This window comes from Macaca thibetana, chromosome 18 (genome assembly GCF_024542745.1).
Source record: "Macaca thibetana thibetana isolate TM-01 chromosome 18, ASM2454274v1, whole genome shotgun sequence".
NCBI classification, from domain to species: Eukaryota; Metazoa; Chordata; class Mammalia; order Primates; family Cercopithecidae; genus Macaca; species Macaca thibetana.
Window position 1 is genome coordinate 2,993,057 of NC_065595.1, and position 23,816 is coordinate 3,016,872.

The following is a 23,816-nucleotide window of genomic DNA, read 5'->3' on the forward strand; positions in this document are numbered from 1 at the left end:
CTACTTATGGCTAGCCAGTTTTCCCAGCACCATTTATTAAATAGGGCATCCTTTCCCCATTTCTTGTTTTTGTGAGGTTTGTCAAATATCAAATGGTTGTAGATGTGTGGTATTATTTCTGAGGGCTCTGTTCTGTTCCATTGGTCTATATCTCTGTTTTTGGTACCAGTACCATGCTGTTTTGGCTACTGTAGCCTAGTAGTATAGTTTGAAGTCAGGTAGCATGATGCCTTCAGCTTTGTTGTTTTGGCTTAGGATTGTCTTGGCAATGCAGGCTCTTTTTTGGTTCCATATGAACTTTAAAGTAGTTTTTTCCAATCTGTGAAGAAAGTCATTGGTAGCTTGATGGGGATGGCATTGAATCTATAAATTACCTTGGGCAGTATGGCCATTTTCATGATATTGATTCTTCTTATCCATGAACATGGAATGTTCTTCATTTGTTTGTGTCCTCTTTTATTTCATTGAGCAGTGGTTTGTAGTTCTCCTTGAAGAGGTCCTCCACATCCCTTGTAAGTTGGATTCTTAGGTATTTTATTCTCTTTGTAGCAATTGTGAATGGGAGTTCACTCAAGATTTGGCTCTCTGTTTGTCTGTTATTGGTGTATAGGAATGCTTGTGATTTTTGCACATTGATTTTGTATACTGAGACTTTGCTGAAGTTGCTTATCAGCTTAAGGAGATTTTGGGCTGAGACGATGGGGTTTTCTAAATATGTAATCATGTCATCTGCAAACAGGGACAATTTGGCTTCCTCTTTTCCTAATTGAATAAATCAAACAACCCCATCAAAAAGTGGGCAAAGGAAATGAACAGACACTTCTCAAAAGAATATATTTATGCAGCCAACAGACACATGAAAAAATGCTCATCATCACTGGCCATCAGAGAAATGCAAATCAAAACCACAATGAGGTACCATCTCACACCAGTTAGAATGGTGATCATTAAAAAGTCAGGAAACAACAGATGCTAGAGAGGATGTGGAGAAATAGGAACACTTTTACACTGTTGGTGGGAGTGTAGACTAGTTCAACCGTTGTGGAAGACAGTGTGGCGATTCCTCAAGGATCTAGAACTAGAAATACCATTTGACCCAGCCATCCCATTACTGAGTATATACCCAAAGGATTATAAATCATGCTGCTATAAAGACACATGCACACATATGTTTATTGTGGCACTATTCACAATGGCAAAGACTTAGAACCAACCCAAATTTCCATCAATGATAGACTGGATTAAGAAAATGTGGCACATATACACCATGGAATACTATGCAGCCATAAAAAAGGGTGAGTTTATGTCCTTTGTAGGGACATGGATGAAGCTGGAAACCATCATTCTCAGCAAATTATTGCAAGGACAGAAAACCAAACACCACACGTTCTCACTCATAGGTGGGAATTGAACAATGAGAACACTTGGACACAGGAAGGGGAACATCACACACCCGGGTCTGTCGTGGGGTGAGGGGAGCGGGGAGGGATAGCATTAGGAGATATACCTAATGTAAATGACGAGTTAACAGGTGCAGCACACCAACATGGCGCATGTATACATACGTAACAAACCTGCACGTTGTGCACATGTACCCTAGAACTTAAAGTATAATTTTTAAAAAACTAAAAAAAAGTCTTATGCTTTAAAATATTACATAAAAAGCTAGCAAGAGCACACATCATATTAATTGATGAGTAATTCTTGTATCACACAAGTGATATACATACATGTGTACATATATGCATACATATATATGTACATGTCCACACATACATAAACATACATGCACACACATGCACATGCATGAATACGCCCATACGTCACAAGTACTTGATGCCAAGCCCTGGGTTAAGTGCTGGGAATATAGGAGAGATAGGGACAGGCATGGTTACAGGTCTGCAGGCTTGGGCTCCTGTCATTCCCAGGACCCAGTTACGGCATGATAGCAAAGAAACACCAAATACGATGTCAAAAAAAGGGTTTGCCTTTCTACTCCCTGCGTGCTGTTGAGTAAGGGCCACTACTACTGGGTCCCTGTTGTGTAAACTTAGGTTAGTAGCATGCACTCTGTGTATGGCCAAGGACCAAATATGAAAGTGCATCAGAAAAGTCTTTGCAACTGGAACCCAGGGCTGCCAGTTCACACTGTGGCCAGCCCTTCTTATGCGTCTCAATTATTGCAGAACTTGCCCCCACCTTCTGTTATTTGCCAACATGTTTCTTTTCTTTTAAACTGAGCTGTTGTTCCTCACCCCTTAAATCTAAGATTTCCGGCACAAACTCTTAATTTCTATGCAGATCGCACGTGGATGTGATTCGTCTTTCAATGTACTGATCCTTCGCAGGTTCGTTGAGAAGTCTTCTATCTTAGTAGTCGCTGGCTGTTAAATCATGGGCCCTGGAACTGACTGAAGTCATTATTTACAAGAACCCTTTTGAGCATTTGATTTGCTGTCTTGGTTGGATTTTAATATCGATTGCCTCATCCATCACTCCCTACTGTGGCTCTACATTTGCGTGGAAATAACCTGCAAAGGCAGCAGTGTGATTTATTTCAAAATGATTATTTCTGTATAATTGGTGAACACGCTGCAGACCTCAGGAGGCCTGTTCGGAGGCCCGTCGCCTGCTTTCTGCGTGTGGCCACGTCTCTGTCACCAGCGCTTGGTACCGTCCTGCTGTCACTCAGCAGCGATGTACTCCAGGCGCCTCGGCTGCACAGAGCAGCTTCATCAGAGAGGCTGAGTGTGCTTCCTCCTTCTCTCATCCTGCAAGCCAGAGGATGGAAGGGAAAAGGTGAAGGCCAGTAAAATACTGAGCTTCGAATCATCTGCTCAGCCACAAACTGATTAGCTTGGAAGCTGAACTCTCCACTCTTGATTCACTTCTGCCGCCTTCCCTGGACAGCCCTCCAGAATCAGCCCCCAGATCCTGCTCCATGACCCTCAAGAGGAGAGCTGCTGGCAATGCTGAGAATGCCCTAAAAACAGCCCCTCCAGCCGCCTCTCTGTGGCTCTGGCCAGTCTCTGTCCCCAAACCTGGACATATTCCCGACCTCACTGGAGGGTAAAATCTGGCCGCTTGCTCAGCTCAGTCCTCCAAAGTGTGACCAGCACTTGCTCATCTCAGTCCTCCAAAGTGTGACCAGCACTTGCTCATCTCAGTCCTCCAAAGTGTGACCAGCACTTGCTCATCTCAGTCCTCCAAAGTGTGACCAGCACTTGCTCAGCTCAGTCCTCCAAAGTGTGACCAGCACTTGCTCAGCTCAGTCCTCCAAAGTGTGACCAGCACTTGCTCAGCTCAGTCCTCCAAAGTGTGACCAGCACTTGCTCATCTCAGTCCTCCAAAGTGTGACCAGCACTTGCTCATCTCAGTCCTCCAAAGTGTGACCAGCACTTGCTCATCTCAGTCCTCCAAAGTGTGACCAGCACTTGCTCAGCTCAGTCCTCCAAAGTGTGACCAGCACTTGCTCAGCTCAGTCCTCCAAAGTGTGACCAGCACTTGCTCAGCTCAGTCCTCCAAAGTGTGACCAGCACTTGCTCAGCTCAGTCCTCCAAAGTGTGACCAGCACTTGCTCAGCTCAGTCCTCCAAAGTGTGACCAGCACTTGCTCAGCTCAGTCCTCCAAAGTGTGACCAGCACTTGCTCAGCTCAGTCCTCCAAAGTGTGACCAGCACTTGCTCAGCTCAGTCCTCCAAAGTGTGACCAGCACTTGCTCAGCTCAGTCCTCCAAAGTGTGACCAGCACTTGCTCAGCTCAGTCCTCCAAAATGTGACCACCACTTGCTCAGCTCAGTCTCCAAAATGTGACCAGTGACATGAGTCACATCTCCTCTTCCTTTCTCTTCTCCTCCAATTTGACCCAAGAACTGACGGTTCTATTTACTCTATGAGAAAAATGCCTCTGTGTTTCCTAGGAGCCTGTCCTAGTAAGTTCTCAATCAGTAGAATGATTTTAGGGGGTGTTTTCTTACCCAAAAAAGCTTTCAAGTCCATTGAGTTTGAAAGACTTCTCAGCAGTAATGTTCACAGGAGAGTCTTTCCCGGCCACGTGTTTATTCTGAAAGGTCCTCCCTCAATATGATGACCATTTGCTTTCCGTAAAGTATTTTTTCTCAGAAACATATGATTATAGACTTAGCTCCAGTGTATTTAATTTGTATGAAAACAAGTCAGCCTCATGGTCCCCCCTCACCTGCAGTGTGACCTGTGGTGTCACGGCATTGCATTCACATTGTCTGCAGAGACAGTCTTATTGCTGTCAAGACAGTCCACAGACAGCTCGGCATGAGTGATACACATTTTCTCATCTTAGCACTGGGAGAGCACTGGCCTTCCTCAGCGAAGCTCTGATTCCTAATGGAGACGTGAACGGATGGTTCGTATTATTGACCGAAGCACATTTTGAACTGAGAAAGAGAAAAACAGGACAGATTCGTGAAATTTAACAGTCTTCTTTACTCAGAAACATTTAGTGGGCATCTACTATGCACACAACATTCCAACTCTAGAGAAAAACTATTCCAAAGGGCATACAGTGGTGATATGTGGGCAAAGAGACACTTAGAATGCTGTGTGTACGTCCCGGGACACCGGTGGGCCCCAGTTACTGTGAAGGCCATAGGTTGATAACCAACTTAGAATGAGTATGAGTACAGAATGCGTAAGGAGCAGCCACCCAGAGAAGCAAAGGAAACCTGGGCAAAGTTTTAGCAGCATCACATAGCCTGTGCCACAGAGCCTGTTCTCAGAGGGCTGCCAGATGCCCGGGGAGCTGTGCTTCCATGGAAGGTAAACCTGGGGCATGCTGTGTCCTCCGGCTCCGCACATTGAAGCCCCTGAGGAGTCTTGAAATACAGAAGTATTTTCCCAGCAGTTTAAGGACGGAGCAGTGCTTTTTCAAAGACCAGCTTTTGACGTCATGCAGCACACCCGGACTTCAGGAAATACAGGTTGAGAAAAGCTAATAAAGAGGCCTGAGATAATGGTGCACAGGGGCCTGGAGCAAATGGTACAAAGAGGACACTTCCCACTGAAACTGAAGTCCCAGGAGCCCACCAAGGAGAGGCAAGGGCTGGACTAGATGGGCAAGCCAATGGTCGCAAAGCAAGAGAGTCTCCGAAGGAGTGAGCAGGGAGGGCATAAAACGTGCCACCGGATTTTATTTATTTCCATCTTCTAATTCACAAGCAAAATGAAGGCAAGGACTGTTCTGTCCAGCTGTGTACCTGCAGCCCTGGCTCCCAGAGGCAGTGGGAGGCTGTGGGGGGCACGCATCTGTTTTTCTATTGCTGTGTAACAAATCACCACATATTTTGCAGCTTGAAACAGGTTTATGAGCTCGCAGTTTTGTAGGTCAAAAGTCAGGGCAGGCTCAACTGGGGTCTGCACTCTGGGGTCTGCACTCTGGGGTCTGCACTCTGGGTCTCTGGGTCAGGCTCAATTGGAGTCTGCACTCCGGATCCCCAGGCCTAGCATTAAGGAGTCAGTGGCCGGGCTCTTCTTAGAGGCTCTGGGAGGGAACCCACTCCCCAGCACACCCAGGTTGCCAGCAGAATTCAGCTCTGTGGACTGCAGAATGGACCCATTTCCCCATCCTTGCTAGTGGTGGCAGGAGTCACTATCAGCTCCCAGGGGCCACTCCCTGGACATGCACACGGTCCCCTCTGTCTTCAAGGCAGCCCTGGTGCTTCAAATCCTTCTCAGCCTAGAATCTCTCTGACCTCCATTTCTGCCACCAGTGGAGAAAACCCTGCCTAAAGGCTCCTGTGATTAGGTCTGAGGGCCCCAGATAGTCTTTTTTTTTTTGTTCCATTAGGTAACAATCACAAGAGACACTTCATCATAGACAGGCTCCACCACGCTGCGGATGAGGGATGTAGTGGGGAGCGGGACTCTGTCAGGGTGAGGATTAGTGGGAGCATCCTTAGAACTGTGCCTAACTCAAGGCACTATGTGAGTATCAGATGGGTGGATGTGTGGATGGATGGATAAATGGATATGTGGATGGATGGATGGATGGATGGATGGATGGATGGATGGATGGATGGATGGATGGATAAATGGATATCTGGGTGGGTGTGTGGATGGGTGGGTGGGTGGGTGGATGGATGGATGGATAAATGGATATGTGGATGGATGGATGGATGGATGGATGGATGGATGGATGGATGGATGGATGGATGGATAAATGGATAAATGGATATCTGGGTGGGTGTGTGGATGGGTGGGTGGGTGGGTGGATGGATGGATGGATAAATGGATATGTGGATGGGTGGGTGGGTAGATGGATGGATGGATGGATGGATGGATGGATGGATGGATGGATGTGTGGATAGATTGATGGATAGGTTGATAGACAGATGGGCAGATGCTGGGTGAATGGATGGGTGGATAGATGGATAAATTGATATATGGAAAAAAAATTGATATATGGATGGATGAGTAGATACATGGGTAGACAGGTGGATGAATGGATGAGTGGACTGGTAGATGGGTGAGTGGATGGATGGATGGATGGATGGATGGATGGATGGATGGATAAATGGATATGTGGATGGATGGGTGGGTGGGTGGGTGGATGGATGGATGGATGGATGGATGGATGTGTGGATGGATTGATGGATAGGTTGATAGACAGATGGGCAGATGCTGGGTGAATGGATGGGTGGATAGATGGATAAATTGATATATGGAAAAAAATTGATATGTGGATGGATGAGTAGATACATGGGTAGACGGGTGGATGAATGGATGAGTGGACTGGTAGATGGGTGAGTGGATGGATGGATGGATGGATGGATGGATGGATGGATGGATGGATATATGGATGGGTAAATGATGGATGGGAGATGGGTGGAAGGATGAAAACTGTATAGGGCCTTACTCCCATGCACAAGGTGTTTGCAGAGTAGTTTTAGAAACATTTTGATAGCAACAACAGCAAAAGCCCTAATTGTGCACCAGAACCAAGGACATTTTATGACATGCACTGCAAGCACTCATCAGAGCAATGCACGGGGAGCTCCAGCTGTTACATCAGTTTTGCAAATGAGGCAATCAAGCCTTAAAGAGATTAAATTATGTGCTCAAGGTCACATGGTAGGTGATGGAAGAATCAAAGTCAGCCACGTTTGGCTGGGTGTAGTGGCTCACACCCGTAATCCCAGCACTTTGGGAAGCCAAGGCAGGCAGATCACTTGAGCCCAGGAGTTCAAAACCAACCTGGCCAATATGTCAAAAACCCCATCTCTACTAGAAGTATAAAAATTATCTGGACGTGGTGGCGCACGCCTGTAATCCTAGCTACTCAAGAGGCTGAGGCAGGAGAATCACTTGCACCTGGGAGGTGGAGGCTACAGTGAGCCCAGATCCTGCCTCTGCACTCCAGCCTGGGTCACAGGGTGAGACTCGGCCTCTAAAAATAAAAAAATTAAACAAAGTCAGCCTTGTTTGCCTCCAGACCTTTTCTAAGAAAAGTCCAAATTCAACTCCGTTCAACTAGTGTGTTTTGAGCTGCCACTATGTCAGATTGGCCAAGAGCTAGGAATCATTTTTTAAGTTATTTGCTCCCCACTGAGAAGCAATTCCTAGCACTTCCTGTGATGCCACTTTCTTATGAGTGCTCTGGGTCTGTCCAGTGTAGGTACAAGTCACTGTGAAATTCACCAGAGGCTGCACAGCCTAACCGAACCTACATGAATATTGGGCTATTTAAGAATCTCTTATCTCTACACCAACCGTGTTAGGGAAACTGGGCATATGGACTCTCGCCGCATTGGAGGAAGAAACCTGAGGCTGTGTGTGCAGCCTCACAGGGGTGACCGGCCAGCGCGTGGCCGCGCCTCAGTGACCCCGTCCCCACCCTCCCGAGGCTCCCCTAGCACACGGCTGCCTCTCCTGTGGCCCCTTCCCTGCCGTGGGAGGCTCCAGGGGTGAGCTATGTGGAGCAAATAAAAACTATATGTTCTGGGCACACAAAGGAGGCATTGGTGTGAGCTGGGTGGGTTGATGAGCCTCGTTTGTGGGAAAGTTTTCAAGAAATCTCTGCGGGTAGCCTGGCAGGCGGCCACATGCCTCTCATAGATGCAGAATTTCTGCCATAGCAAATCCACGGGCCACACCATGGCCCTTTTTGTTTCCTTTGCCCTCCCTGGTGGCCCTGAGCACAGCATGCTGTGACACAAGTATTCCACAAACAAGGAGGGTCCTCTTCGGCCCTGGCCCACACTTCCAGATTCCACGGCTCTCTGCAGGGCTCGGCCTCCTTGAGAGGGGCCGGGAAAGTGGAGGCCCTGGGTACCCCTGGCGCCTTCCCCAGTGGGACAAGGGGCCAAAGCTTAAAGCTCAGTCCTGCACCTCTAGCCCGGAGCTCTCCTCACCTCCACCCGCAGAAAACACACATGTTGCCGTTGCCGTCGCTCAAAGTTTCTGTCCAACTCTTCATGGGCAGGGAGCAGACCATCTGTCTGCTGGACAGGAGCTGGAGCCGAGAGCTCGACACAAGCACTGGTTCCCACTGGGCACAGCCTGCAAGGCTCTCCCCATCCATGAGAGAGGTCACCTGCAGCCCACTCTGCAGCCAGTGTACAGCCTGTCCAAGGTGGCCAAATGGAGAAGCACTGACCAGGAACCTGTCAGAGGCAACAGAGCTGCACGGTCAATGCCCCCGTCGTGCCAAGAGGCTGATGGTCTGCAAATAGGCCCTGGTGCATTGTTTCTTCTGCAGCTTAGCATGTAAAATGCAAAAAGATGTTCTTCTATCAGATATGTCAGCACACCCAGCATTAAGGACATTCAGGAGCTCACTTACGGAACAGTACCCTGGAAACTGTCCAGATAGTGAATTACCGGCTTCAAAACATCCACAAAAATGAGAACTTGACCAGCTTCAGGTCCAAACAAACGGGATATTCCCTGCCTTCTTTTTCTTAGCTTTCTTTACGTGTTCCTGAAATCTGCACTTTTGGGGGAGTTGGAGGTGTCTGCAGGCGAGGGCGGAGGCCCTGAGCAGAGGCTGGCAGGGCAGGCGGTGGCCTGCAGGGAGTGAGAAGATGGGCAGGAGGGCCGGCGTGCTCACAGCCTCGGGGGTCTGTCTGGCATCTGCCAAACTGCTTTAGGTAAAAAGCCAATTATAACAAGTCCAAAACATCTTCCCACCATTAATTGTAACAAGTCCAAAACATCTTCCCACCATTAGAAGCAAATTGAGAATTGAAATTTAGAAAGGCCACTTGAGGAAAGCTGTATGATCGTATTTCAGTTTAGTGTGGAGTTTTTATATGGTTTTTCCTGGGCTAGAGGAAAAAATATCACCTTCTTTTGATTTTCTGAAAATAGGATTTTTTTTTTTTTTTTGGCAATGGCTGAAGAACTGGATAACTTTTCTTTATTTCTCTAAAACAGTGTCTATATAGCTTTAGAGTTTCTTGACCATAAAGAATGGTGCTGTGACTTCAGAATCCCCTCTTCCACAGATACCAGGTTGCCCCTCTGAAGGGCTTGAACTTGAACTTGGGTGTGCAGACTCCTATTTTGCTGTGACGACTGGTCCCCATAAGAGAAAGTCTGAAATAGGGTCAGTTACGGGAATCTAGATCGCACAGTGGCCCCGGTAGCCTCAGTCGCCTTGAAGATACCGTCTCATAAAAGGGTATGGGAGAAATGTATATGTTTAAAAAGCGTGACTTTAAAAACACCAAATCACAAACCAAATAATTAAACATTTTTCCATTGTGTGAATTCCACAATAATAGTTTCCTTGACCTGTTCCATGCTGCTGTTTTCAGTTAGCAGTTAAGGATTAATTTGAACAATTGTGGAAAATAACACATTTTGGTGTATTTGGATATACAGATTTATTTTTGGAAAATACTTCCTAAATCGACTGTGGGCTAGAAAACCAGACTGCAAATCGCTGTCAGAGAAAATTGTTCTGTGTACCGGAACCACAGGGCCGTCCTGCTCCAGTGAATTCTGCCATTGTGCATTTAAGACAAAAGTACCCAAAGCATCCCATCCCTTCCCGTCCCCGTGTGGAGGCCTCGTCAGCCCTCAAAAGTGGCTTCCCTGTTCAGAGCTCTTTCCACGCGGAGTCCCTGTGTGAATAGCACCATGGGCTCTTGGGTCTCCTTCCAGTACTTTCTGCCTCGGATACTGTATGGCCTTATAGCTAGATTGCCAATAATGGAAAATAAAGGAAGAAGCAGTAATATTTCCAGGAGCCATTCCCAGCCTCCTAACCATTGCCTGAGCCTCTGGGGACTCTCATTTCTAGTTGCTTGTATTTTAATGTTATGGATCCCCAAAATTTCCTTAGGCAATCATGTGGACTCTAGGCCCTAAAAAGATCATCTGGAAGTGCATTTTGGTGGCCTGGGAGGGGGGCCCTATGAGACCCCTAAGACTGTGTCTGGGTTTCCTGTGGGGGTCAAACCTACAAGAAGGATGTCTGTGAACCGTAAGCTGGAAACCTGGATTTTCGAGCCAGGAAAATTCCTAGTCCCTGGGCTAAATTTCCTTGTGGTAGAGGACAGATCTGTCAAATCAGGTCAGTGGTGACGTGTGTGTGTGTGTGTGTGTGTGTGTGTGTGTGTGGTCATTTTATGAGATCTTAAAACACTCAAAACTAACCAGAAGTGTACTCTAGGCTTTAAACCTAACTAGATATGTTACCAAAAAATAATACTTTTAAAGCCAAGGTAAAAATGTGGAGAACAGGTGAGTCTATTATTATACTGATCTCTGAAATAAATCAGGGATGGGCACAGTGGCTTATTCCTGTAATCCCAGCACTTTGGGAGGCCAAGGCAGAAGGATTGCTTGAGACCTGGAGTTTGAGACAAGTCTGGGAAACATATAGCAAGACCCCATCTCTAGAAAAAGTTTAAAAAATTAGTTGGGGCAGTGGCTCACGCCATCTACTTGGGAAGCCAAGGCAGGAGGATGGCTTGAGGCTGGAAGTTTGAGACAAGCCTGAGCAACATAGCAAGACTTTGTCTTTACAAAAAAAAAATTAAAAATTGCCTGGGATGGTCGCATGTACCCGTAGTCCCAGCTCCTTGGGAGGCTGAGGTGGGAGGATCACCTAAGCCCAGAAAGTTGAGGCTGCAGTCACCAATTATCAAGCCACTGCACTCCAGCATGGGCAACAGAGCAAGACCCCATCTCTAAATAAATACATACATACATACATACATAAATAATTTTTTTCTGTCAAAATATCTAGTGGACATCATGTTGAAAATATACAGAAAAGTGGTTACCAAAAGCCCGTCCATGGGGACGTTTTTAGTGGTCTGCAGCAAAATGAGAGTTGTGAGCTCTGTGTGTATGCAAGGGGCTTGTGGGGTCTGGAATGTGTGCAGAGGTCAGGGAGCTGCGTCTGAATGTCACATCTGTCGGAGACCTGGCGCTCCCTAACACTTTCCCTGGCCCTGCCCCTGCCCAGCGGGACGCCCGCTGGGCTGGACGTCGCAGCCTCTGCTCGGTGGGCCTCGGCAGGCGTGTGCAGGCAGGCGTGTGTGGGCAGATACAGGGTCTTTGCAGCAGATCGAAAAGCAACCCTACGATGTCACCTTTATGAAGCTAAGTGTGTTCCATAGCCTTTCCTCCTGAGGAGAGGCTGTTCCCATTCTATTGATTCCAAAATTCTTTCTTTTGTGAAATTATATTCCCAGTACATGGTCGTTGTCTGCTTTTTTAAAAATGTCTTAGCTGGCAAAATAGAAACTTGGAAGTTTTGAGGTGGTGATACAAAGGCCCACCATTTTCATCCCTAATTTTTCCTATTTTACCGGCCCATGAAGCCTGGGAATCCCCATTTAGATGGGAACGACGCAAATACATAAAATAAGCCCACAGTGGTGACTCACTGCAGGCGAAGCCTCTGCTGCGGGTCTTAGAGCTTATTGTTGGGAAACCCTCAAGTTACCTGAGGGGTGGTAATTTTCGTTGCCTTCTGTCTCATTTAGATCTGCTTGGGCATGAATATGACATTTTATTAAGCTTCCCTAGTGAAATTATATTTGGATGATCCCTTAGGTCTAATGTTTTGAGATCTCTAATAATAGGGGACAACATTAAATTAATTGTAGTGAAAAGAAGGACAGCATCATCTCATCCACAGAAGTCCACTGTGTTGTAGTTAAATTGAGTGGTGTGATTGCCTTCGCGGAGAATGTGATTTCTGAGTTATTTTATTCTGGGTTTATTCGTTATGTTTTACTATGGCATGCTCTGGATTACTAACTAAATGCATTCCTGTTGGCCTGAAAACCCCTGGCTTTAGAACAAAGTTGCAAACACAGAAGGTATCACCAGCGAGCCTCTCCTTGCGGCTGACAGCCGTCCTCCGGGGGTCAAGCCAGGGTGAAAAGCACTGAGTTCAGGCACAGACAGCGGCCTGCAGGCACCGTTCCTGGAACGAGGCGGCAGGGCCCCCTGACCAGAGCATTGGAAGCACAAAGATTCAAGCAGGGTGGTCAAGACCAAACTCGACACAGGAAAAGCAAGAGGCTCAGCCTCATCCCAGGCTCCGCAGTTCAGCAGGTTCCATCGCACACGCTGGGAGCTCAGCGAGCCGGACGAATGCCTGCACTGACGGTGCCGCAGGGGATTGGGAGAAGGGCGGTTTTTCGGAGAGTGAGTCACCCGCTGCCCCCTGCTCCTCTGCCTGTGCCAGAAAGGCAGCAGCGGAGCCCCAGCCTGCGCCTCCTGGTTTACTCAGGGTGTGGGGTGTGCCTGGGAGCCCAGATGTTTGTCTCTCACACATGCTGGTTTTGGTGGAAGTTACTTGTGCAATGTGATTTCCACAGATGCAGGGGAATAGAGCACTAGAAATATGCTCTAGGTTAAAAAAACAGTATTTCAATAGAGGACAGTGTCCACTCTGTCATCACCATTCTATTGGAGACAGTTAGGTGTGGATATCTGATTCCTGCCACGTTCTGATTAGAGCAAGGTGAGAGTGGAACAGTTTCCTGAACAAGCCTGGAGCTGTTGCATGCTGAGCTTCACACTGTTGCAGGGTAATACTTGGACAGACTGTCGGATGGGTGTTGAATGTCCTGGAGTCTGGGACTCGGCTTCTGTTCATGTTCAACAGTCATTAACGTATCGACGTCCAGGTGGCCATGGTGCACCGAGACCGCTGAGTGCACCCGAGGTCCCTGTGGCTGCAGAGGGGGCCCTGGCTCAACTCTTGGCTCGGCACAGATCAGAAAGCCTCTGGGTGTCTCCTGGTCAGCCCTCCGTGAGGCAGCTGCTAGTCACGGATGTGTCAGCCATCGATTACCTGCAGTTCAATTTTACCCTGACAGAAAAAGCCTGGCTGCAGTGAAAGCCCGTTTGGGCTGGAGAAGGGCTGGTGTCAGACAGCCAGAGGTGGGGGATCGCCTGCGTTTCTAGAACATACGGAGGGAGTTTAGGCAGGAGTGAACGGCAGCTCCTCCATCAATCCCAGCTTAACTTTGCTGAGCCTCAGTTTCTGGTGTGAATAAATGGGCTACTAAAACCACCCGCCTCTGAGAGTTACGAGAATGCACACACGCACCTCCCAAAATGCCTGCAGTCTGCTCTGGAACGCCCTCTCTGCCGCTCTCTGCAGGTGTTACGGGTGGAAGGCAGCATTTGTGGGAGGGTGGCATGGGGAGAACATGTCACCCAGGTCACAGTGTGCTGCTGCGGAGAGGAGTCTGGGGATATTTAAGATAAGAATAGAAGTGAATGCTCCCATCTCATGAGCACAGAAACAGAGGCACAACTGGGCTCAGTGACTGGCTGGAGCACATCGGCTGTTCAGTGGAGGGACTGAGGTCGGCCTCCAAGGTCCTTCCCTGTGGTTCCATACAGACCTCCGGCCCTGATCTCAGCCCCACCCTGGCGATTGCGGGCCGGGCGCTGCCACGACACCGGGTCTCCGCTGCCCACATGCTTCGGTTTGCTCCAAGGAAGCTGCAGAGCACGTGGGCCTGGGGCTTGTCGAGGGCGGTCCCACTCAGCATCCATGTTTCGTCCGAGCAATGCATCCAAATACATAAATTAGGGTTTGGACTTTAGGAAATGATAGAGCTGAAAAGTTTAATTCTTTATTCCGGAACTTCAGAGCCACACTAAATGGTTTTATTTACCATATTAGAAAACTCTCTGCAGAAGCAGAAAGAGTGAAATTTTCCTACTGAAATTAATTTCTGAACAGAATTCTTTAGACCAGGGGCATCCCATCTTTTGGCTTCCCCGGGCCACATTAGAAGAATTGTCTTGGGTTACACATAAAATACACTAGTAATAGTTGATGAACTAAAAAGAAAAAAAGGTCACAAAATAACTCATAATGCTTTAAGAAAGTTTATGAATTTGTGTTGGGCTACGTTCAAGGGCATCCTGGGCTGCATGCAGCCTGTGGGCCACAGGCTGGACGAGCTTGCTTGAGACCATGGGTGTAGAGGCTGACCTAAAAACAAGTATATAAAAAACAGCTTAACAGCTATCATGCTAATATCTAAGTTTTTCTAGCAAAGAAGAGTGGGGAATTTGGTGTCTTTCCTTTTGGAGTATACTCCAGAGAATATCATCATCTTCTATTAGCAAACATTCAATGCTTGTTGGACATCTATGGAGGCCCCACAGCATCCCAGAGATGTTAGAGAATAAATAGAGCCTGGTCCCTGGTCCTTGGAGAGGAGGTCACTTGACTAGAGAGAACAAAGCAAATATGAGGCGATTAGAAGAGAACTAAGGAGTGACTCTGTGGTGCTGGAGTGTAAGACGCACTCGGAGAAGGGTGTCTGGGCCTCTGAGGGTCAGCCTCCCCAGGGTGGGGACCTGGAGGCAGAGGCAGCAGCATGGCCATTTTTGAGACCACAGAGATCAAGGGCCTGCAGCAATGCACATGGTGCCCCGGAGGAGAACAAGGGAACCCATGGGCAGAGAGAGGAGTGTGTCCTTGGAGCTCATAGAATGAGGAGTCCGTGCAGGCACATGAGTTAGGGGCCTTGTGTTGCAAAGCTCTTTACGGATGGTTCCAGTGGTTGTGCAGGCAGTGGAACCATGAAGGGAGCCTGGAGAGGAGGGAATTAGCCACGATGTCGCAGTGGGAGCCCCAGCAGAAAGCGGCAGCAAGCAAAGGAAAGGGGGGTTGTGGTCACATAAGAAATAGTCCAAAGGAAGGAGTGGCAGGACCTGGCAACACTTGTGTGCTGGGGATGAGCCGCTAGAAGCAGCCAGTCGCACCGTCAAAATGACGCCACGTGGCCTTTCCTTAACACCACCTGAGTGGAGGATGAGCTTCCTCAGGTCGTGACGCCTGAGTTTCTTTAGATAGTAAACACTATCCCCCAAATATCACAGCTGCGTCCTGCTGCGCATTTCTGTGCCTCAGAAACCGCTCGGAGATACGTGATACCCCTGCTGTTGCTCACACATGGTCAGTGATTTGAATATCACCACCTTCTAAAGGCCAGCGTTGTTCTAGCAATAAGATCAAGGTGTGGGGTTGAAGTTGAAGCAAGTTTTCCTGCCATTGCAGAACTTGATTAATACTACAGAAAATATTATAAGTATGTATTTTGGAAAATGTAGATCTACATGTTTCACTAATTGTGTAATAAATGCTCTGTTCTGTAAATACCCAAATTTAAAAGTCTGCGTTGGGATTTCGTCTGACCGAAGGCAGCATTAACGGACTAAACTGCACTTGCTCCTACCAAAAATGCTGCACATCCGTAGATTTAGACTTCTTCGCATACTTCTTATGTGTTGGGAGAAGCTACTTTGGGGACAAAAATGCCCTTCTCTGTGCCTCACAAATAACTGCATTCAGGGACACAAAGCCCAACTGTTGTAAAAATATTAGTATTCAGATGTTCTTGTGTTTTGTTAATGCGTTTAATTATGCACAATATAGCTATTGTTTTCCTTTCACATTTGCATTAATTTATATTAGCTAGAGAATATAAAGCAGAGCTATAAAATCAGACGAATTATTTCGTTGTTCTTGCAACCTATAAATAAGCATTGCATCCCTGCAAAAACTACAGCTTTGTACTGACCACAGTGTTCTTCATGTTGCTTTTTCAAACACTACAATGCAACGATGTATTTAATAATATGTTATAAAACTTAGTGTTCTTACATAGTTTAATTTCACCAGTGGTCCTGGAAGAACGCTGCTACCAAGGTCTGCCGCCCCACCTGGTCCTGCCTTTTCCGCACTTGTCCTGGAGCAGCTGACCTATGTTTCAGGCATAGGGCTCAGCCAGCACAGACACACTGGCGGCTGTATGCACTCCCTTGAGTGCATGGACGAGACCACCGCGACCCTGGGTTCCAACTGCTGGCCTTACACTTTGTTGTTAGCAAAATATCTATAATGTATGTAAGAGCAGGTTAACCTGCCTTGGAACCAGGTCTTACGTGGACTGCATGATACGTTTCATTTACAGGGCAGTTTCTTGACCCAGGCGATTTTCATTTAAAAAAATCAGAAGCACCGGAATCCTTTTTCCAATGAGTGAGAGTTGTAAGTGTGCCAACTTCCACGAATATAAGTAGCAGAAGCAAAGCAACCCTGCCTCACTCCTCCCATGCCACCCCCCTCCCCCCAAAACTGGTGCCCTCCCCTCCTCGCACCCCCAGGTGAGACTGCAGTGCTGAAGGGACCTGTGTCACAGTGCGTTCTCAGACAGATTCAAAAAAGGCCGCCCACTGCAGTTAGGCAGAGACCCTGGGAAATACACTGAAAATAAAGGAAGGAGCTACATTGGGGTCCAAATGCTCACGATGACTTAAAAGTAGAGGCCGGGCACAGTGGCTTATACCTGTCGTCCAGCATTTTGGGAGGCCGAGGCAGGCGGATCACAAGGTCAGGAGTTTGAGACCAGCCTGGCCAAGATAGTGAAACCCCGTCTCTACTAAAAATACAAAAAATTAGCTGGGCATAGTGGCAGGTGCCTGTAATCCCAGCTACTTGGGAGGCTGAGGCAGGAGAATGGCTTGAACCCAGGAGGCGGAGGTTGCAGTGAGCCGAGATCATGCTATCCCACTCCAACCTGGGCGACAGAGTGAGACTCCATCTCAAAAAAAAAAAAAAAAAAAAAAAAAAAGTGGCCGGGCACGGTGGCTCACGCCTGTTATCCCAGCACTTTGGGAGGCCGAGGCGGGTGGATCACGAGATCAGGAGATCGAGACCATCCTGGCGAACACGGGGAAACCCCGTCTCTACTGAAAATACAAAGAAAAATTAGCTGGGTGTGGTGGTGGGCACCTGTAGTCCCAGCTTCTAGGGAGGCTGAGGCAGGAGAATGGCGTTAACCTGGGAGGCAGCGAAGCTTGCAGTGAGTGGAGATCGCGCCACTGCACTCCAGCCTGGGCGACAGAGCAAGACTCTGTCTCAAAAAAAAAAAAAAAAAAAGTAGAAGGTGCATCTGCACAGGCACTGTTTTATCTACAGCATCGCCCAAGCTCAGCCACCTGGGAGGCTAGTAGGCTGTCATCTGGCTTAGTCAATAGTGCTATTAATGCAAGAGGCAATTACATTTTTATTTAAAGTTTCTACAAGAATTGCTGAACCTGGGTTCCGATTCTGATGGTGCTCTGCCTGTTTGCGTGTGTGTGTGTGTGTGTGTGTGTACACACATTGGTGCATGTGCACAGGAGCGGGGGGTCACCTAAACTTACCGAGTACGAACGTAACTCGGGTGGGAAATGCGTCTGCCCCACTGTCCCTGAGACTGTCACTGAGAGAGGTGGGATCTTCCCCCGAGAGGCCGCTCCCACGGCTCCATCTGCAGAGCTGCCAATACCGACGCTGTACGGAGCGGACGGTGGAGGATGCTGTCTCAGGGGACAGCACTCTTCCAGATATTTAGTTTAATAACCTAACATCTCCCAGGTTGAGTATCTTCTCAATCCACGTGAGGAAATGCCCTCAAAGTATTTTTAGTGTGAACCAAACCACGTGAGAAACATCTTTTCCTCACCAACGTGTTTATGACTTTCCCGCCTCTTAGTAATTGTGCAGAAAAGAGTCCACACCGGAGGTCTGGGACCGTCCACTCTGAGGCAGGCCTGTGGCGAGCGAGGTCCCGGGGTGTGGTCTGGGAACGCGGGTTTCCAGAGTGCTCCCACCCACCAAGCCCTAACCAGGAGGGCGGTTTGCTGTGCCTGAACGGCTGTGAGCACCACACGGTCTGTGCGGAATGGCCTCTTTCCTCTGGAGCCTGGAATCTTGGTGGCACCAAGCGAGGCAGCCTGTGAGACCAGCCCCTAGTAAAGCCCTGGGGAAGGGTCTCTAACAAGCCTCCCTAACAGACAGCATTTCATGCGTGGGGTCACGGCAGCTGAGCATTTCACACGGGTCACGGCGTGTGCTGGGAAATTCAGCGTCCCATGTGACTCTTTGAGGAGGGGTTCCTGGACTTCACCACGCACCTCTCATTGCAATGAGTCATAGCAGTGACAGGATCATATCCTAAGTCCCGGGAGCTCTCCTAGCAAGTCAGGGAAACTGGAGGGGTCACGGGGACCCCAGGGCAGTTATTAAAAGAAGTTCTTTGTGGAAACGGACCTAGAAGAAGATCTAGCCACTGCTCACTCTTGGTCACTTGGCAGCATGCATTCTCAGCTGTTCACTGGTTCCTTGTCTACACCTTCCCCAACCAGGCCGCCGCAGCCACTCTCCCCACTCCCCCACCCCAGGGCAGAGACCTTCCTTTCCTTAGTGTCCCAGCCAGACTCCCAGTCCATGTCCCTCTCCCGACTGCTCAGGATGGAAGCCAAGGTGCCCCCAGCATCTGGGTCCTACCATCTCAGTCATATCCCTCCACAGAGGCCGTCCACCAGAATCTTCCCTCCCCAGGCCCTGCTGCTTCCCAAACCAAGCCCTGTCTTCTTGCCACATAGCCGCCTGCTCTGCCCTTTCCACCGTCTGTTCACAGCCATCAAGGCTGTGATATCCCTGCTACTGCACACAGTTCCCTGCACAGCCCTCCTGCCCCCCAGGTCACCGCCTGGCCCAGGACGTTCTCAGCCCGGCTGTCCTCCCAGACCCACACAGGCCTCCTGCCCCCCAGGTCACCGCCTGGCCCAGGACGTTCTCAGCCCGGCTGTCCTCCCAGACCCACACAGGCCTCCTGCCCCCCAGGTCACCGCCTGGCCCAGGACGTTCTCAGCCCGGCTGTCCTCCCAGACCCACACAGGCCTCCTGCCCCCCAGGTCACCGCCTGGCCCAGGACGTTCTCAGCCCGGCTGTCCTCCCAGACCCACACAGGCCTCCTGTCCCCCAGGTCACCGCCTGGCCCAGGACATTCTCAGCCCGGCTGTCCTCCTGGACCCAGGACCAGCATGGCCACTCTCCTGCTGCTTCTGCCACCTGTAAGCCGATTCCTCGCAGGTTTCCAGGGGGGCCTGCCTTCCCCTCTGCCAGAAGCATCCTCCCCAACTTCCCCAAGTCCTCACAGGGCCCAGACTCTCATCCTGTCCAGATGTCACTTCCACAAGGACCTTCCTGCTGACCCAAGCCCTCTCTGCTTTCCTGTTCTCTTGCCTGATGTGAAGTTGCCCATTGCATGAGTCTCCCGGGGCTGCCAAGACAAATTACCACATGCTGGGAGCTTAAAACAACAGGAATTCTTCTGTGATCATTGTGAAGGCTGGAACTCTCAAGCTGAGATGTCTGCAGAGCCCTGCTGCCCCTGAAGGCTCTACAGGAGAATTTGCGCCATGTCTCTTACTCCTGGTGGTGCCGGAGGTGCTTGGTGTTCTGCGGCTCGTAGATGCACCCCGCCACGCTCCGCCTCCATCTTCACACCTCTTCCCTGGGCGTCTGTGCCTGTGTCCAAACTGCTCTCTTCTTATAAGGACACCAGTGATGGGAGTAGGGCCCACCCCACTGCAGAATGACCTCCTCTTCACTTGATTCCATCTGCAAATATCCTATTTCCAAATAAGGTCACATTCACAGGTACAGAGGTTAGGACATGGATGTATCATTTGGAAGGATACTATTCAATCCATAACATACATTTTCACCTGCTTTTCCCACTAGAATGTAGGTTTCACGAGGACAAGGACCACATATTGTTCATCACTGTAACTCAGATATCTAGAACAGTACATTACACCTATTTGATACTCACAAATAATGGATGGATGGATGCATGGGTGAACAGATAGGTAAATGGATGGATGGATGGATGGATGGATGGATGGATGGATGGATGGATGGATGGGTGGATGAATGGATGGATAGGTGGATGGATGAGTGAACAGGGGATAGATGGATGAGTGGATAAATGGATGAGTGGATGGATGGGTGGATGTACGTATGTATAGATGGATGAATGGGTAAATGGACTGATGTGTGGATGGATGAATGCAGGAGTGGATGGATGGATGGATGGATGGATGAGTGAATGGATGGATGAGTGGATATATGGACGGATGGATAGATGGATAAATGGGTAAATGGATTGATGATGGATAGATGGATAAATGGAGGGGTGGGTGGATGGATGAATGGATGGATGAGTGGATGGGGGATGGATGAATGGAGGGATGGGTAGGTGGGTGTGTGTATGGATGGATGGATAGATGGATAGATGGATAAATGGACTGATATGTGGATGGATGGATGGATGGATGGATGGATGCATGCATGAGTGGATAGATGGATGGGTGGGTGGATGGATGAGTGGATGGATGAGTGGATGGGGGATGGATGGATGGATGGATGGATGGGTGTGTATGGATGGATGAATAGATGGATGGATGGGTAAATGAACTGATATGTGGATGGATGGATGAATGGACGGATAGATGTATTGACTGGTATTACAGGAATATGTGAGTGAATCCTGTTTTCTGTAGATAAGTAATCGAGTTTGGAGAGGAAACTAAGTAAATGATATTCATTTAAACCTAACACTATAACTTGAAAGTAAAATGGCTTTAATGTCATTTGTGTCAGAAATGCTGTGTTTTTTGGAGAAAGCTATGAGATGCTGGTATACAACATGAGATTTCTCAATCCCACTTCAGATTTCTAATTGTTTCTGCTTCCAGAGGAGAAGCCAAGTCAAAATGTCCTGAATAAGCAGTTCTCTATTGTGAGAGGCCTCTTGTGGAATCTGGGATTGAAAAAATTCTAAATGCCCCACTTCTTTCATGCATGGATTGCAAAAAGACATGGCAAGTTTTGCTTCTGCCAAGAAAACTAAAAACACCTTTTGTGAAATAAATGATCCTTACATATTTAACTTATGCACCAGTGGCCTTTTAAACAGTCCATGTCCCGTGAAGGTGCCTGCACATCTGGGGCTCTCCAGGAGCAGCCATGGCAGCACCCAGGAAGAAATGCTGATGTGGCCGCTCTGCGTGCTCCTACTTCATCGGGAAGCCTTGGTGCATTTTACCCAGGGTGCCAAATCTCGAATAACTGAGGAATTCCCAGGACCTTCTGAAACACAGAGCTGCAATAAGCCTGCTCCATCCAGGTTAGCTCCATCCTAGGCCAAAGGCTTTATGAGGACTGCACATATTCTGTGGGTTTTATAGGAGACAGCTAGGTCAAGACCCCTGAAAGAAAGCTGCTTTGTCCGGTGCTCAGCTTTGCACAGGCCCGTATTCATATCTCATTGTTGTTTGCAGGAGAGGCAGATGCGAACCAGAACAATGGGACCTCCTCTCAGGACACAGCGGTGACTGACTCCAAGCGCACAGCGGACCCGAAGAATGCCTGGCAGGATGCCCACCCAGCTGACCCAGGGAGCCGCCCCCACTTGATCCGCCTCTTTTCCCGAGATGCCCCGGGGAGGGAGGACAACACCTTCAAAGACAGGCCCTCTGAGTCCGACGAGCTCCAGACCATCCAAGAAGACAGTGCAGCCACCTCCGAGAGCCTGGATGTGATGGCGTCACAGAAGAGACCCTCCCAGAGGCACGGATCCAAGTACCTGGCCACAGCAAGTACCATGGACCATGCCAGGCATGGCTTCCTCCCAAGGCACAGAGACACGGGCATCCTTGACTCCATTGGGCGCTTCTTTGGCGGTGACAGGGGTGTGCCCAAGCGGGGCTCTGGCAAGGTGAGCTCTGAGGAGTAGAGGAGCTTTAGTTTAAATGGAAAAGCAAAGGAGAAATCAGTAGGTGAACTAAGCCATTAGAGGAAGAACTGGCATGTAGCCTCTTGCTGTCTAAGGTCTCGTTCCATGCTGGAGAACGCATATGAGCCCAAGAGTGTGGGCCTGAGTGGCTGCTTAAGACATTTTCATTTGACTCACCCCCTCTCTTCCTCACAAGGGATGACGGCCGGGGTGTGGCTCAGGAATGTAAGGACATGCTGAATTCTGGATGTCCAAGGGTGCCCGGACATGGGCATTGCAGAAAGACGGCCACATTCTCGGGGTCTCTGGGGGTGTGCGCTTGCGGACTTTATGACTGATTTGCCTCTGCGGCCCACACGGTGGGGTTCAGCCCGGGTTATGCTTGTTTTTTCCAGGAGTCAGTGCTGCTGGCTTCATGTTGCAGCAATCATAAGATTGAGGAAGACTTTTGAACAAAGTCCTCAGTTTAAATCCGCCTTGAGCAGACTTTCTCTGTGGTGTGAGAAGTGGAAGGGGTGGAGGGATAAATGAGTGTCTCTGAATCAAAGCTTTATTATCTTGTGATTCCATTAATTTGCATACAGAGTCTTAGAGGTTTCTTTATTTAAAAGCAAATGTTCTGTGGATAAAAATGTATTACAAGGAGAGAAAAAAAAAAAAAAAGGAAAAACTCTGCCGGGGGGTCCGGCGTCTAGGAGTGGCTTCTGCAGTTGATTGTCAGTGGCGAACGTGTTGCTGCTGGTTCATCAAAGCACTGGTCCCTGAGTGCCATTCGGATTGCAAATGCAGCATTTCACGTGATGCTTAGAGTGTTTGGTGGTTGTGTAATTTTGGAGAGAGAGAAGTTTTTCCCAAAAAAGTCCCTAGTGTATTGGGCGTTCTCTCACAACCTGTAAGATGCAGCTGGTTTTCTGCCTGTGCGCAGGGCTGACTCTGGAATTCCGGAAGGCCTTGTGGGAGCGTAAAAGGCTTTTGAATAACGTGTGGAACACAACGCCTCATTCTGATAACACGCAATCATAAAAACCATAGGGCAACTTGGAGTTAAGGAGTTTCTAAAATTTGCTTTAGTCTCCAACTGAAATTCTTTATTGATCATGAAATTGTTGAAGATAAACAAATGTCAGTTTTACCTTTCCTGTGGGCATGAAAGCACATGGAAGTTTCAGGCAACTGTTAACTTCTCTACCATCTGGTCTGCGTTGAGATTTCAGGTTGTGACGCTTGCCATGACGTATTTGTAAATGACATTTGGTGTATCTTAGATACTCAAGGAATTCATATTCTGGCTAGTTCTTTCAGGGTATTTGTAGACATTTTCTTTTCCTTTGTGGCAGTCCTCCCTCATCCTGAAATGTTGGTGTTCCAACCTATTTCTAATGCTAATCTCAACTGGAAGCACTTTTGCAAGCCCAGCTATCAAACCACATCAGATAGGTATGGTTCGGGTTGCCTCGTGAAGTGTGCTATTATGCTAAGCACCCCTCACACATACAGCATCACCGGTTTTGAAAGCTTGAACTATTCTGCTTACTTCAAGGTACAGAAAAAAAAAAAAGTACTTAAACTGTACAGAAAAGATGAAATCGCTGGATAGTATGTATTGTAAAACAAGCTTCATGTCAGTGATACTGGTTTAAGTTGAAATAAAATGGTGAAAGCATTGATATCAATCATTGTGACTTTATCTCAAAAGGCTATTGAAACACATAGAT

At 48.4% G+C, this 23,816-nt stretch overlaps 2 protein-coding genes across 7 annotated transcripts in view; both read left to right on the plus strand.

Annotated features, from left to right (window-relative positions):
* Positions 1–23,816, plus strand: part of MBP (myelin basic protein) — a 153,233-nt gene that overhangs the window by 92,050 nt on the left and 37,367 nt on the right. For 4 of the 5 annotated variants that reach the window (XM_050767601.1, XM_050767602.1, XM_050767603.1 and 1 more), the window contains exon 2: positions 21,860–22,083. In XM_050767601.1, the coding sequence (XP_050623558.1) occupies positions 21,907–22,083 (177 nt within the window). In that variant the 5' untranslated portion in view covers positions 21,860–21,906. Of the gene's footprint in view, positions 1–21,646; positions 22,084–23,816 lie in introns of all 5 variants that reach the window. The other variant, XM_050767604.1, reaches the window with a different exon arrangement.
* Positions 18,532–21,640, plus strand: LOC126941262 (uncharacterized). 2 transcript variants are annotated; one of them, XM_050767609.1, is made up of 2 exons: positions 18,532–19,213; positions 19,285–21,640. In XM_050767609.1, exons 1-2 carry the CDS (start codon positions 18,612–18,614, stop codon positions 19,568–19,570), a joined length of 888 nt encoding a protein of 295 aa, XP_050623566.1. In that variant the 5' UTR covers positions 18,532–18,611; the 3' UTR covers positions 19,571–21,640. The 2 variants fall into 2 exon arrangements, with proteins under 2 accessions (XP_050623566.1, XP_050623567.1); XM_050767610.1 differs by having other exon boundaries at positions 18,532–19,142.